Genomic DNA, 16,272 nt, shown 5'->3' on the forward strand with positions numbered 1-16,272 from the left:
TATGCTTGGGAGCATTTGTCTTAGAGCATATGTTGAGAAGAAGTGGTTGAACTTGCATGGGTAAGATGTAAGGTTTGGGTTGACTGCTTGTCCCTAGGGGAACCCTGGGCTAGGGGAACCAATGGACAGAAACATTTATTTGCTGAATAGCCATCAGACAATTTACAGACCATTTATGGAGCTTGATGGAGTGTAAATTCAGACCCTTAAGTTGGTCTATGTGTGTGTGCGTGTGTGTCAACTAACCCCTTATTCTTCCAAGCCCCTAACACGCTGGCTGCATCCCAAATGGCACCCTATTCCCCAAATAGTGCACTACTTTTGACTAGAGACCTGTGCACTATATAGGGAATAGGGTGCCAATTGGGACGCAGACTCTATGAGTGTTCTAAAGAGAGGGGAGGTTCAAACAGAAACAGATGGTATGGGCTGTAAACGCTTCACACCGCAAGCCTCTGTGAGCTCACCTCATTTAGCTCAATGGGACTTTTTATGGGCCGTGGCCATATTATATTAGCCTATCCTGCTATTCTACTTCATTTACTTCTATGACCCTGGGTACAGTATATGGCCATCCTGCTATTCTACTTCATTTACGTCTATGACCCTGGGTCCAGTGGTGGAGTGCTATACAGTGTTTTCCAATTGCTTCTTCTATAGGACTCCCAGGACTGTACTTTTTTGTTCCAGTTTGGCACTAGACTGACTAGACTCAACGAATGAAGAGCTTGGACATTAGTTGATAAGCTGGATCAGCGTTGTTAGCGCTGGGCTGAAAGAAAATGTGCTGCGCCACTAGTGGGTGCAGTTACGGAGCAGGAGCAGTCAGAGTCTTAAATGTGGACGACAATATTGAACTTGTATTTAAAGTGGTCAGAAATGCCTTATAAGCATGTATATGATGTAACCAGCAGATGAAATTCAGAGCAAGGGAGTGGTGTAGTTGTTGTACCCCAACATATAGTGTAACAAAGCCAGACCACGGTACGTCCTAACCTACAACCCCTTCCTTCCTGTAAACACTTTAACTTCCTACCCTCCCCTGACCTTTCCAGTTCCTCTTCTGCGCTAACCTCATCTCCTCTTCAATCTCAGTTCATCATCTGTGTGTCTCGATCAGCACTCATTATGTACATCGAGACGTAATAATTAGCCTCACGTGAGCTTTGTCCGGTGAAGAATGGTCTTTGTGAGATTACACGATGGTCTTTCTATTTATTAACCCCCCTTCTTCTCCCTCTGGCCTCCTCTCATCTCTGTACTGTCTCCTTAATCATGAGCTATGGCATGGCGCTCGTGTTTAACCCTGTTTGGTTTCATGGCAGGCGAACGCCCAGCTAGCTGAGTGCAGCTCCCAGCGTTGTCTGCTATAGCAGCCCGACTCGATTAATCACTGCACTAACCTCGTGTGTTCTGCTTCTCTCCCCCTTTTCTTTCTGTTTGTCTTTCTCTCTCCGATCTCTTTCTCTCTATCCACTGTCTCTCACCCTACTCCCCCCCTCTCTCTCTCCTTATTCTCCTTCTCTGTCTCACTCTCTCTCAACTCCTCACTTCTCTCCACCCTCCTCTCTTTCTCTCACCCCCCTGCCTTCCCTCTCTCTCTCTCCCAGCCAGCAGAAGTGGATGCTTGGGTAAGCAGGAGCGGCTGCTCGCTGTTAATCTTACTTTCCTCTCCCTCCATTCAAATGTCATGTTTTCATTGTGCATTAAAGCAAGGCTCTGAGCATGCCTCCTCCCCACCCCACCCCATCCCACCCGCCGCCTCCTCGTCACCAACAACACTTTGGGAGGTATTCAGCTAGAAAATTGCACATCATCTGCTGCTGCTGGGCTGAGGTGATTCTTCCCCCCCCCTCCTCCACCACCACCAGCCTCACTCACAACAGACAGCAGCTGGAGAAGAAGAGAGAGAAAAAGGGGAGGGGTGTGTGTTTGTGTGTGTGTGTGTGTGTGTGTGTGGGGGGGGGGTGATTACATTGGATGTAATGTAGGCGTGTACAGTACAAGTCAAAAGTTTGGACACACCCACTCATCCAAGGGTTTTTCTTTATTTTTACAATTTTCTACATTGTAGAATAATAGTGAAGACAACAAAACTATGAAATAACACATATGGAATCATGTAGTGCCCAAAAAAAGTGTTAAAGAAAACATTATTTTTAAATATATTAGATCCTTCAAAGTAGCCACCCTTTGCCTTGATGACAGCTTTGCACACTCATGGCATTCTCTCAACCAGCTTCATGAGGAACGCTTTTCCAACAGTCTTGAAGGAGTTCCAACATATGCTGAGCACTCATCCCAAACCATCTCAATTGGGTTGAGGTCGGGTGATTGTGGAGGCCAGGTCATCTGATGCAGCACTCCATCACTCTCCTTCTTGGTCAAATAGCCCTTACACATCTTGGAGGTGTGTTGGGTCATTGTCCTGTTGAAAAAAAAATGATAGTCCCACTAAGCCCAAACCAGATGATGGCGTATCGCTGCAGAATGCTGTGGTAGACATGCTGGTTAAGTGTGCTTTGAATTCTAAATAAGTCACCGACAGTGTCACCAGCAAAGCACCATCACACCTCGTCCTCCATGCTTCACGGTGGGAACCACACATGTGGAGATCATCCGTTCACCTACTCTGCGTCCCACAAAGACACGGCGGTTGGAACCAAAAATCTCAAATTTGGACTCATCAGACCAAAGGACAGATTTCCACCGGTCTATCAAATCAAATCAAATCAAATTTTATTGGTCACATGCGCCGAATACAACAGGTGCAGACATTACAGTGAAATGCTTACTTACAGCCCTTAACCAACAGTGCATTTATTTTTAACAAAAAAAGTAAAAATAAAACAACAACAAAAAAAGTGTTGAGAAAAAAAGAGCAGAAGTAAAATAAAATAACTGTAGGGAGGCTATATATACAGGGGGGTACCGGTGCAGAGTCAATGTGCGGGGGCACCGGCTAGTTGAGATAGTTGAAGTAATATGTACATGTGGGTAGAGTTAAAGTGACTATGCATAAATAATTAACAGAGTAGCAGCAGCGTAAAAGGATGGGGTGGGGGGGGCAGTGCAAATAGTCCGGGTAGCCATGATTAGCTGTTCAGGAGTCTTATGGCTTGGGGGTAGAAGCTGTTGAGAAGTCTTTTGAACCTAGACTTGGCACTCCGGTACCGCTTGCCGTGCGGTAGCAGGGAGAACAGTCTATGACTAGGGTGGCTGGAGTCTTTGACAATTTTGAGGGCCTTCCTCTGACACCGCCTGGTATAGAGGTCCTGGATGGCAGGAAGCTTGGCCCCAGTGATGTACTGGGCCGTACGCACTACCCTCTGTAGTGCCTTGCGGTCAGTGGCCAAGCAGTTGCCATACCAGGCGGCGATGCAACCAGTCAGGATGCTCTCGATGGTGCAGCTGTAGAATTTTTTGAGGATCTGAGAACCCATGCCAAATCTTTTCAGTCTCCTGAGGGACTCGTGTTTCTTGGCCCAAGCAAGTCTCTTCTTCTTATTCTTGTCCTATAGGAGTGGTTTCTTTGCAGCAATTTGACCATGAAGGCCTGATTCACGCAGTCTCCTCTGAACAGTTGATGTTGAGATGTGTCTGTTACTTGAACTCTGTGAAGTATTTATTTGGGCTGCAATTTCAGAGGCTGGTAACTCTAATGAACTTATCCTCTGCAGCAGAGGTAACTCTGGGTCTTCCTTTCATGTGGCGGTCCTCATGAGAGCCAGTTTCATCATAGCGCTTGATGGTTTTTGCGACTGCACTTGAAGAAACGTTCAAAGGTCTTGAAATGTTCCGTATTGACTGACCTTCATGTCTTAAAGTAATGATGGACTGTCATTTCTCTTTGCTTATTTGAGCTGTTCTTGCCATAATATGACTTTACCAAATAGGGCTATCTTCTGTATACCACCCCTACATTGTCACAACACAACTGATTGGCTCAAATGCATTAAGAAGTCACACCTCTTAATTGAAATGCATTCCAGGTAACTACCTCATGAAACTGGTTGAGAGAATGCCAAGAGTGTGCAAAGCTGTCATCAAGGCAAAGGGTGGCTACTTTGAAGAATCTCAAATATAAAATATATTTTGATTTGTTTAATACTTTTTTGGTTACTACATGATTCCATGTGTGTTATTTCATAGTTTTGATGTCTTCACTATTATTCCACAATGTAGAAAATAGTAAAAATAAAGAAAAACCCTGGAATGAGTAGGTGTGTCCAAACTTTTGACTGGTACTGTATGTAGGGGGTGGGATGTGTGTGTTTGTGTGTGTTTGTGTACCGTACCTGTTTGGATAAGATTACTTTGGATGTAATGTAGAGGTGTGTGTGTGTGCGTGTGCATGTGTGCGTGCGCTGTTCTGAACTTGTAAAGATAAGATGCCAAAGGGAAATGTCATCACACCATATTGCACACACAGCAACCAACATCAGTCAACATTTCGTCATTACATGAAAATGTGCAGACTGCACACACACTAAAGCAGAACAAACGCACACAATCTGTATCCCCTTGGACAGTTGAATGAGCATCTTCCTCTGTGTACCTCACGTCTCTTGCCTCAACCTGGTCTTGTCTACTCCACTTCTATTGTGTCATTTGAATAAGACTAATTCCCTTCTCAGCATGATTTGGCAGAAGAAGGGCCATACCCATGCGATGATATTGTTTTGTCTTGTTACTCCTATTTTGGAACATGGATCCTAGACAAAGTCCTGTTCTTACTGTATGAATGCCCAGCCTTTGTGGATTTAGACAAGCCATGATTTAGATACTGACAGCTTGTAAAGGACACTTTCTGTGGTTGTAATGGGATATCAATGAGCTTATACTGCCTTTTATCACCTTATAATGCATTATAAGACTTGCTATAAGAATTAATAACACTCATGGCTACTTATAAGAGACCATACAGGTGCATAAAACAGATTGCTCATAGAAAGTTATAATGACATCTTCATATAGCCATTATGCTGCCTATGCTATGCTTATAATGCCTTATAATGCTTCGTAAGGCCTTAACTTATGTTCATTGACCATTTCTTCTCTCTCTCCGCAGCTCTGCTACATCTTTCCATCGCCTCATGGGCTTGCCTGTTTGTCTGACTAAACGGTATCACTTCACTTAAAGCTCTCTTGACATTAATTATATTTCAGCAATGCAATTCAATAGCTGAACTCATCAAATCTAGAACGACAATTGCTAGCAGTGTCATCTGACATAGCTACAGTTTGTAATAATAATAATAATAATATATGGTCCTCTGTAGCTCAGCTGGTAGAGCACGGCGCTTGTAACGCCAAGGTAGTGGGTTCGATCCCCGGGACCACCCATACACAAAAAAATTTATGCACGCATGACTGTAAGTCGCTTTGGATAAAAGCGTCTGCTAAATGGCATATTATTATTATTATTATTATTATTATTATTATTATTATTATTATTAATAAAAAGCAAGCAGTTGGATAGTGGACTGCTTATTTGCCTACATCCGATACTGTGTATTAGGAAAGGATATTGTATATAATGTAACGCTGGTAGCTATGACTTCCTATAACTGAACTTATGTCAGTCTTTAGAACATGTTATGTCATCTATACAGTGTATGTCAGGGGAGCTTTAAGTGAGGCGCTACAAGCTTTGACATTTCTTCTTGTTATTTTGCATGCTGCCAAGCCATTGCCAGGCTGTGGTCTCAGCCGCCTCACAGTCAAGTTGGTCTCAGCCTCAGTTTCAGCTACAGCTTTGGCACAGTGGGCTCTAAAGCTTGAGGGCCTACACTTCCTAACCTGCTGCTGCTGCTGTTTGCTGCTACGATGTTACGATGTATCAGGAAGCAGAGTCTACGCAGACAGGCACTCACGCAGTAGTCGCAGTCACACACACACAGCCACTCCAGTGCAGAAGAGGTCAGACCTACTCTCAATAGTGTAGTAGTATAGGCTAACACTTTATTTGGATATTTCCCCATAGATGGTTTATATTATGTTCAAACTATTAAACTAACTATTCACTAACCTTAACCCTTATCCTAGACCTGAACTAATTCCTAGCCCTACCCAAACCACCTGTAGTATAATAGTCCAACCTCATACTTCTTCCCATTGCGATACATACATTTGTGGCATTGATAACAGTGATGATTGAGATGATGTCTTAAGCACTTTTCAGTGACAGCTTAAAGTTCTGTTCTAGAAATACAATAAACGAAACCAAGGTCTTTACAAATTCTGTTGAATCTGCCAGAAACTCATCAGCTGTTTTAGAGGAGCCACCTTCACTGAAGTCCATCCACCGTGTTTAATAACGTCTCTCTGTCCTTTTCAGGCCAAGCAGCTGGAAAAGAAAGAGGCTGAACTGCAACACCTGGCTGCCTTCTACAAGGAACAGCTACATATCCTAGAGAAGAAGGTAAGGACAACACTGCCTAGTATATAGGAGTGAAGGGAAGTTTGACAAATGTGTGCAAATGAAAACAAATACAATCAAAGGATTTTTAAAGTGCATTTTAAAACGCAACACATTTACAGTAAAAACAACACAATAAAAGATAAAACAAGTAAAATACAATAAAAGAGAAAAATAAAAAAAATTACACAAGGATGTCTAACATATTGCAATATTGATTTGACACTTAATGAACCAGGCCAATAGCATAGGACAGGGATGAGCAACTCCTGTCCTTGGGGGCCTGAGTACCTGCAGGTTTTATTTCATGCCTGGCATTTCATTGGCACACTAATGTCCAATAATTGCTCATGGCGTTGTAAATTAGTTGTAAATGAATTGAGCGTTTTTCTATTTGTTCAGAATTATGGCTTGTACTGGTAGAGTAGCACTTGAAAACTACTCTACCAAACTACTCTGAAAGAGGATTTTAGTGGCTAATCAAATTGACCTCACTTTCGTTTCTCTGCAGTCCTTATAAAACATAAAACAGTTGTCATAAAACAGAACATAAAAGTATTTTTGAGCTTTTAAGAAATAAGGACCTCCATTCCAGCTCTTCCTTCTTTTCCACAACACTAATATACCTGTGATTATTTTCCTCTACATAAAAGCTACTGTTGAAGTGTCTTGTTAAATGTTGCCTGCTCTTACATGGCTGAGAGTGAAACGAGGAGGTGGTAGTTTTGCGTGCGACTGCAATAACACTAATATCAAAACCGCACTGGTGAAACTACAAAATCCCTGCACAAAACATTTCAGGGCATTTCAGTATTAACATATGTTAATATTGAAATGCCTTTCACTCTTCAGCACTAATAACTGACTTAACCTGATAAAACATTTGCCTGAGGCTGAACTACTTGCTAAACAAACACACACACACACACACACACACACATGCACACGTACGTGTACACACCCTTACAAAAAAAATATATGAAAAAAATATGTGATTTTCGAACACGTGTGAACAAATCACGTGAAAGATTTCACGAGTCAAACACGTGGTTTTCGGACACTGCTATGATGTATTGCTTTCAATATAATTCTTTCTGTTACCAATAATAATAATTTTGTTCTCGACTTCAGAAGTTTTGCTTGATATTATTGCCACAAAAGTAACTCACTCAGTAGAGGATTGCAACATATAATAACACTATTACTCTATTGAAGGTGTTTAAAGCAGCAATCCTTAATTGAATCATTAACAAAGTGTCTCCCCGCCACAGTTTCGGTAAAAAGCTGAGGGATGGGGCTGGAAAATACAACCACTCTCAAATCCATAGACTGCGCTATGGATGCAAGGACTGAACTTCCATGATATCAAAATTATAGTTTTAACTTTTTTTTTTTGGCTATACAGTGTTTGTTTACATTTACTTTGTTTACAAACATTAGATTAAATGTTTGATTTAAACTTTTTTGTGGAATTGCAAGTTCACATGTAAAAAACAATCATGTAAAAATAGAATTTGCAGTTTTATATGTGAAACATTTACACGTGAAAATCTCACTTTCACGTGGATCTTTTTATTAATTTGATATATATATACACTGCTCAAAAAAATAAAGGGAACACTAAAATAACACATCCTAGATCTGAATGAAATAATCTTATTAAAAACTTTTTTCTTTACATAGTTGAATGCGCTGACAACAAAATCACACAAAAATTATCAATGGAAATCAAATTTATCAACCCATGGAGGTCTGGATTTGGAGTCACCCTCAAAATTAAAGTGGAAAACCACACTACAGGCTGATCCAACTTTGATGTAATGTCCTTAAAACAAGTCAAAATGAGGCTCAGTAGTGTGTGTGGCCTCCACGTGCCTGTATGACCTCCCTACAATGCCTGGGCATGCTCCTGATAAGGTGGCGGATGGTCTCCTGAGGGATCTCCTCCCAGACCTGGACTAAAGCATCCGCCAACTCCTGGACAGTCTGTGGTGCAACGTGGCGTTGGTGGATGGAGCGAGACATGATGTCCCAGATGTGCTCAATTGGATTCAGGTCTGGGGAACGGGCGGGCCAGTCCATAGCATCAATGCCTTCCTCTTGCAGGAACTGCTGACACACTCCAGCCACATGAGGTCTAGCATTGTCTTGCATTAGGAGGAACCCAGGGCCAACCGCACCAGCATATGGTCTCACAAGGGGTCTGAGGATCTCATCTCGGTACCTAATGGCAGTCAGGCTACCTCTGGCGAGCACATGGAGGGCTGTGCGGCCCCCCAAAGAAATGCCACCCCACACCATGACTGACCCACCGCCAAACCGGTCATGCTGGAGGATGTTGCAGGCAGCAGAACGTTCTCCACGGCGTCTCCAGACTCTGTCACGTCTGTCACATGCTCAGTGTGAACCTGCTTTCATCTGTGAAGAGCACAGGGCGCCAGTGGCGAATTTGCCAATCTTGGTGTTCTCTGGCAAATGCCAAACGTCCTGCACGGTGTTGGGCTGTAAGCACAACCCCCACCTGTGGACGTCGGGCCCTCATACCACCCTCATGGAGTCTGTTTCTGACCGTTTGAGCAGACACATGCACATTTGTGGCATGCTGGAGATCATTTTGCAGGGCTCTGGCAGTGCTCCTCCTGTTCCTCCTTGCACAAAGGCAGAGGTAGCAGTCCTGCTGCTGGGTTGTTGCCCTCCTACGGCCTCCTCCACGTCTCCTGATGTACTGGCCTGTCTCCTGGTAGCGCCTCCATGCTCTGGACACTACGCTGACAGACACAGCAAACCTTCTTGCCACAGCTCGCATTGATGTGCCATCCTGGATGAGCTGCACTACCTGAGCCACTTGTGTGGGTTGTAGACTCCGTCTCATGCTGCCACTAGATTGAAAGCACCGCCAGCATTCAAAAGTGACCAAAACATCAGCCAGGAAGCATAGGAACTGAGAAGTGGTCTGTGGTCACCACCTGCAAAACCAGTCCTTTATTTGGGGTGTCTTGCTAATTGCCTATCATTTCCACCTGTTGTCTATTCCATTTGCACAACAGCATGTGAAATGTATTGTCAATCAGTGTTGCTTCCTAAGTGGACAGTTTGATTTCACAGAAGTGTGATTGACTTGGAGTTACATTGTGTTGTTTAAGTGTTCCCTTTATTTTTTTGAGCAGTGTATATAAACTCAGCAAAAAAAGAAACATCCTCTCACTGTCAACTGCATTTATTTTCAGCAAACTTAAGATGTGTAAATATTTGTATGAACATAACAAGATTCAACAACTGAGACATAAACTGAACAAGTTCCACAGACATGTGACTAACAGAAATTGAATAATGTGTCCCTGAACAAAGGGGGAGTCAAAATCAAAAGTAACAGTCAGTATCTGGTGTGGCTACCAGCTGCATTAAGTACTGCAGTGCATCTCTTCATGGACTGCACCAGATTTGCCAGTTCTTGCTGTGAGATGTTACCCCACTCTTCCACCAAGGCACCTGCAAGTTCCAGGACATTTCTGAGGGGAATGGCCCTAGCCCTCACCCTCCGATCCAACAGGTCCCAGACGTGCTCAATGGGATTGAGATCCGTGCTCTTCGCTGGCCATGGCAGAACACTGACATTCCTGTCTTGCAGGAAATCACACACAGAACGAGCAGTATGGCTGGTGGCATTGTCATGCTGGAGGGTCATGTGTGGTCCTCTGTAGCTCAGCTGGTAGAGCACGGCGCTTGTAACGCCAGGGTAGTGGGTTCGATCCCCGGGACCACCCATACACAAAAATGTATGCACACATGACTGTAAGTCGCTTTGGATAAAAGCGTCTGCTAAATGGCATATTATATTATTATTATAGGATGAGCCTGGAGGAAGGAGGATGTCTTCCCTGTAACGCACAGCGTTGAGATTGCCTGCAATGACAACAAGCTCAGTCCAATGATGCTGTGACACACCGCCCCAGACCATGACGGACCCTCCACCTCCAAATCGATCCCGCTCCAGGGTACAGGCCTCGGTGAAACGCTCATTCCTTCGATGATAAACGCGAATCCGACCATCACCTCTGGTGAGACAAAACCGCGACTCGTCAGTGAAGAGCACTTTTTGCCAGTCCTGTCTGGTCCAGCGACGGTGGGTTTGTGCCCATAGGCGACGTTGTTGCCGGTGATGTCTGGTGAGGACCTGCCTTACAACTGGCCTACAAGCCCTCAGTCCAGCCTCTCTCAGCCTATTGCGGACAGTTTGAGCACTGATGGAGGGATTGTGCGTTCCTGGTGTAACTCGGGCAGTTGTTGTTGCCATCCTGTACCTGTCCCGCAGGTGTGATGTTCGGATGTACCGATCCTGTGCAGGTGTTGTTACACGTGGTCTGCCATTGCGAGGACGATCAGCTGTCCGTCCTGTCTCCCTGTAGCGCTGTCTTAGGCATCTCACAGTACGGACATTGCAATTTATTGCCCTGGCCGCATCTGCAGTCCTCACGCCTCCTTGCAGCATGCCTAAGGCATGTTCACACAGATGAGCAGGGACCCTGGGCATCTTTCTTTTGTTATTTTTCAGAGTCAGTAGAAAGGCCTCTTTAGTGTCCTAGGTTTTCATAACTGTGACCTTAATTGCCTACTGTCTGTAAGCTGTTAGTGTCTTAACGACCGTTCCACAGGTGCATGTTCATTAATTGTTTATGGTTCATTGAACAAGCATGGGAAACAGTGTTTAAACCCTTTACAATGAAGATCTGGGAAGTTATTGGATTTTTACGAATTATCTTTGAAAGACAGGATCCTGAAAAAGGGACGTTTCTTTTTTTGCTGAGTTTATATACAGTGGGGAGAACAAGTATTTGATACACTGCCGATTTTGCAGGTTTTCCTACTTCCAAAGCATGTAGAGGTCTGTAATTTTTATCATAGGTACACTTCAACTGTGAGAGACGGAATCTAAAACAAAAATCCAGAAAATCACATTGTATGATTTTTAAGTAATTAATTTGCATTTTATTGCATGACATAAGTATTTGATACATCAGAAAAGCAGAACTTAATATTTGGTACAGAAACCTTTGTTTGCAATTACAGAGATCATACGTTTCCTGTAGGTCTTGACCAGGTTTGCACACACTGCAGCAGGGATTTTGGCCCACTCCTCCATACAGACCTTCTCCAGATCCTTCAGGTTTCGGGGCTGTCGCTGGGCAATACGGACTTTCAGCTCCCTCCAAAGATTTTCTATTAGGTTCAGGTCTGGAGACTGGCTAGGCCACTCCAGGACCTTGAGATGCTTCTTACGGAGCCACTCCTTAGTTGCCCTGGCTGTGTGTTTCGGGTCATTGTTATGCTGGAAGAACCAGCCACGACCCATCTTCAATGCTCTTACTGAGGGAAGGATGTTGTTGGCCAAGATCTCGCGATACATGGCCCCATCCATCCTCCCCTCAATACGGTGCAGTCGTCCTGTCCCCTTTGCAGAAAAGCATCCCCAAAGAATGATGTTTCCACCTCCATGCTTCACGGTTGGGATGGTGTTCTTGGGGTTGTACTCATCCTTCTTCTTCCTCCGAACACGGCGAGTGGAGTTTAGACCAAAAAGCTCTATTTTTGTCTCATCAGACCACATGACCTTCTCCCATTCCTCCTCTGGATCATCCAGATTGTCATTGGCAAACTTCAGATGGGCCTGGACATGCGCTGGCTTGAGCAGGGGGACCTTGCGTGCGCTGCAGGATTTTAATCCATGACGGCGTAGTGTGTTACTAATGGTTTTCTTTGAGACTGTGGTCCCAGCTCTCTTCAGGTCATTGACCAGGTCCTGCCGTGTAGTTCTGGGCTGATCCCTCACCTTCCTCATGATCATTGATGCCCCACGAGGTGAGATCTTGCATGGAGCCCCAGACCGAGGGTGATTGACCATCATCTTGAACTTCTTCCATTTTCTAATAATTGCGCCAACAGTTGTTGCCTTCTCACCAAGCTGCTTGCCTATTGTCCTGTAGCCCATCCCAGCCTTGTGCAGGTCTACAATTTTAGCCCTGATGTCCTTACACAGCTCTCTGGTCTTGGCCATTGTGGAGAGGTTGGAGTCTGTTTGATTGAGTGTGTGGACAGGTGTCTTTTATACAGGTAACAAGTTCAAACAGGTACAGTTAATACAGATAATGAGTGGAGAACAGGAGGGCTTCTTAAAGAAAAACGAACAGGTCTGTGAGAGCCGGAATTCTTACTGGTTGGTAGGTGATCAAATACTTATGTCATGCAATAAAATGCAAATTAATTACTTAAAAATCATACAATGTGATTTTCTGGATTTTTGTTTTAGATTCCGTCTCTCACAGTTGAAGTGTACCTATGATAAAAACTACAGACCTCTACATGCTTTGTAAGTAGGAAAACCTGCAAAATCGGCAGTGTATCAAATACTTGTTCTCCCCACTGTATATATATATATATATATATATATATATATATATATATATATATATATATATATATATATATATATATATATATATATATATATATATATATATACAGTGGGGAAAAAAAGTATTTAGTCAGCCACCAATTGTGCAAGTTCTCCCACTTAAAAAGATGAGAGAGGCCTGTAATTTTCATCATAGGTACACGTCAACTATGACAGACAAAATTAGAAAAAAAATCCAGAAAATCACATTGTAGGATTTTTAATGAATTTATTGGCATATGATGGTGGAAAATAAGTATTTGGTCAATAACAAAAGTTTCTCAATACTTTGTTATATACCCTTTGTTGGCAATGACACAGGTCAAACGTTTTCTGTAAGTCTTCACAAGGTTTTCACACACTGTTGCTGGTATTTTGGCCCATTCCTCCATGCAGATCTCCTCTAGAGCAGTGATGTTTTGGGGCTGTCGCTGGGCAACACAGACTTTCAACTCCCTCCAAAGATTTTCTATGGGGTTGAGATCTGGAGACTGGCTAGGCCACTCCAGGACCGTGAAATGCTTCTTACGAAGCCACTCCTTCGTTGCCCGGGCGGTGTGTTTGGGATCATTGTCATGCTGAAAGACCCAGCCACGTTTCATCTTCAATGCCCTTGCTGATGGAAGGAGGTTTTCACTCAAAATCTCACGATACATGGCCCCATTCATTCTTTCCTTTACACGGATCAGTCGTCCTGGTCCCTTTGCAGAAAAACAGCCCCAAAGCATGATGTTTCCAACCCCATGCTTCACAGTAGGTATGGTGTTCTTTGGATGCAACTCAGCATTCTTTGTCCTCCAAACATGACGAGTTGAGTTTTTACCAAAAAGTTATATTTTGGTTTCATCTGACCATATGACATTCTCCCAATCCTCTTCTGGATCATCCAAATGCACTTCAGACGGGCCTGGACATGTACTGGCTTAAGCAGGGGGACACGTCTCGCACTGCAGGATTTGAGTCCCTGGCGGCGTAGTGTGTTACTGATGGTTGGCTTTGTTACTTTGGTCCCAGCTCTCTGCAGGTCATTCACTAGGTCCCCCCGTGTGGTTCTGGGATTTTTGCTCACCGTTCTTGTGATCATTTTGACCCCATGGGGTGAGATCTTGCGTGGAGCCCCAGATCGAGGGAGATTATCAGTGGTCTTGTATGTCTTCCATTTCCTAATAATTGCTCCCACAGTTGATTTCTTCAAACCAAGCTGCTTACCTATTGCAGATTCAGTCTTCCCAGCCTGGTGCAGGTCTACAATTTTGTTTTTGGTGTCCTTTGACAGCTCTTTGGTCTTGGCCATTGTGAAGTTTGGAGTGTGACTGTTTGAGGTTGTGGACAGGTGTATTTTATACTGATAACAAGTTCAAACAGGTGCCATTAATACAGGTAACGAGTGGAGGACAGAGGAGCCTCTTAAAGAAGAAGTTACAGGTCTGTGAGAGCCAGAAATCTTGCTTGTTTGTAGGTGACCAAATACTTATTTTCCACCATAATTTGCAAATAAATTCATTAAAAATCCTACAATGTGATTTTCTGGATTTTTTTTCTCAATTTGTCTGTCATAGTTGACGTGTACCTATGATGAAAATTACAGGCCTCTCTCATCTTTTTAAGTGGGAGAACTTGCACAATTGGTGGCTGACTAAATACTTTTTTTCCCCACTGTATATATATATATATATAAACTCAGCAAAAAAAGAAACATCCCTTTTATATATATATACAGTATCTCACAAAAGTGAGTACACCCCTCACATTTTTGTAAATATTTGAGAAATGAAGAAATGACACTTTGCTACAATGTAAAGTAGTGAGTGTACAGCTTGTATAACAGTGTAAATTTGCTGTCCCCTCAAAATAACTCAACACACAGCCATTAATGTCTAATCCGCTGGCAACAAAAGTGAGTACACCCCTAAGTGAAAATGTCCAAATTGGGCCCAATTAGCCATTTTCCCTCCCAAGTGTCATGTGACTCGTTAGTGTTACAAGGTCTCAGGTGTGAATGGGGAGCAGGTGTGTTAAATTTGGTGTCATCGCTCTCACACTCCCTCATACTGGTCACTGGAAGTTCAACATGGCACCTCATGGCAAAGAACTCTCTGAGGATCTGAAAAAAAGAATTGTTGCTCTACATAAAGATGGCCTGGGCTATAAGAAGATTGCCAAGACCCTGAAACTGAGCTGCAGCACGGTGGCCAAGACCATACAGCGGTTTAACAGGACAGGTTCCACACAGAACAGGCCTCGCCATGGTCGACCAAAGAAGTTGAGTGCACGTGCTCAGCGTCATATCCAGAGGTTGTCTTTGGGAAATAGACGTATGAGTGCTGCCAGCATTGCTGCAGAGGTTGATGGGTGGGGGGTCAGCCTGTCAGTGCTCAGACCATACGCCGCATACTGCATCAACAGCAGGTAGGTAGCTTAGTGGTTAAGAGCGTTGTGCCAGTAACCGAAAGGTCACTGGTTCTAATCCCCGAGCCGACTAGGTGAAAATTCTGTCGATGTGCCCTTGAGCAAGGCACTTAACCCTAATCGCTCCTGTAAGTCGCTCTGGATAAGAGCGTCTGCTAAATGACTAAAATGTAAAAAATTTAATTGGTCTGCATGGCTGTCGTCCCAGAAGGAAGCCTCTTCTAAAGATGATGCACAAGAAAGCCCGCAAACAGTTTGCTGAAGACAAGCAGACTGAGGACATAGATTACTGGAACCGTGGTCTGATGAGACCAAGATAAACTTATTTGGTTCAGATGGTGTCAAGCGTGTGTGGCGGCAACCAGGTGAGGAGTACAAAAACAAGTGTGTCTTGCCTACAGTCAAGCATGGTGATGGGAGTGTCATGGTCTGGGGCTGCATGAGTGCTGCCGGCAATGGGGAGCTACAGTTCATTGAGGGAACCATGAATGCCAACATGTACTGTGACATACTGAAGCAGAGCATGATCCCCTCCCTTCGGAGACTGGGCCGCAGGGCAGTATGCCAACATGATAACGACCCCAAACACACCTCCAAGACGACCACTGCCTTGCTAAAGAAGCTGAGGGTAAAGGTGATGGACTGGCCAAGCATGTCTCCAGACCTAAACCCTATTGAGCATCTGTGGGGCATCCTCAAACAGAAGGTGCAAGGTCTCTAACATCCACCAGCTCCGTGATGTCGTCATGGAGGAGTGGAAGAGGACTCCAGTGGCAACCTGTGAAGCTCTGGTGAACTCCATGCCCAAGAGGGTTAAGGCAGTGCTGGAAAATGATGGTGGCCACACAAAATATTGACACTTTGGGCCCAATTTGGACATTTTTACTTAGGGGTGTACTCACTTTTGTTGCCAGCGGTTTAGACATTAATGGCTGTGTGATTAGTTATTTTGAGGGGACAGCAAATTTACACTGTTATACAAGCTGTACACTCA

The 16,272-nt window shown here is 43.9% G+C and overlaps 1 protein-coding gene across 2 annotated transcripts in view; it reads left to right on the plus strand.

Moving 5' to 3' along the window:
* LOC121575526 (MICOS complex subunit mic25a) overlaps positions 1-16,272 on the plus strand; it is an 81,745-nt gene that overhangs the window by 23,491 nt on the left and 41,982 nt on the right. Inside the window, exons 5-6 of one of the 2 annotated variants that reach the window (XM_041888682.2) lie at positions 1,611-1,631; positions 6,341-6,424. In XM_041888682.2, coding sequence (XP_041744616.1) covers positions 1,611-1,631; positions 6,341-6,424 — 105 coding nt within the window. The remainder of the gene's footprint in view (positions 1-1,610; positions 1,632-6,340; positions 6,425-16,272) is intronic. The other variant, XM_041888683.2, reaches the window with a different exon arrangement.

This window comes from Coregonus clupeaformis, chromosome 10 (assembly GCF_020615455.1).
Source record: "Coregonus clupeaformis isolate EN_2021a chromosome 10, ASM2061545v1, whole genome shotgun sequence".
Lineage (NCBI taxonomy): Eukaryota > Metazoa > Chordata > Actinopteri > Salmoniformes > Salmonidae > Coregonus > Coregonus clupeaformis.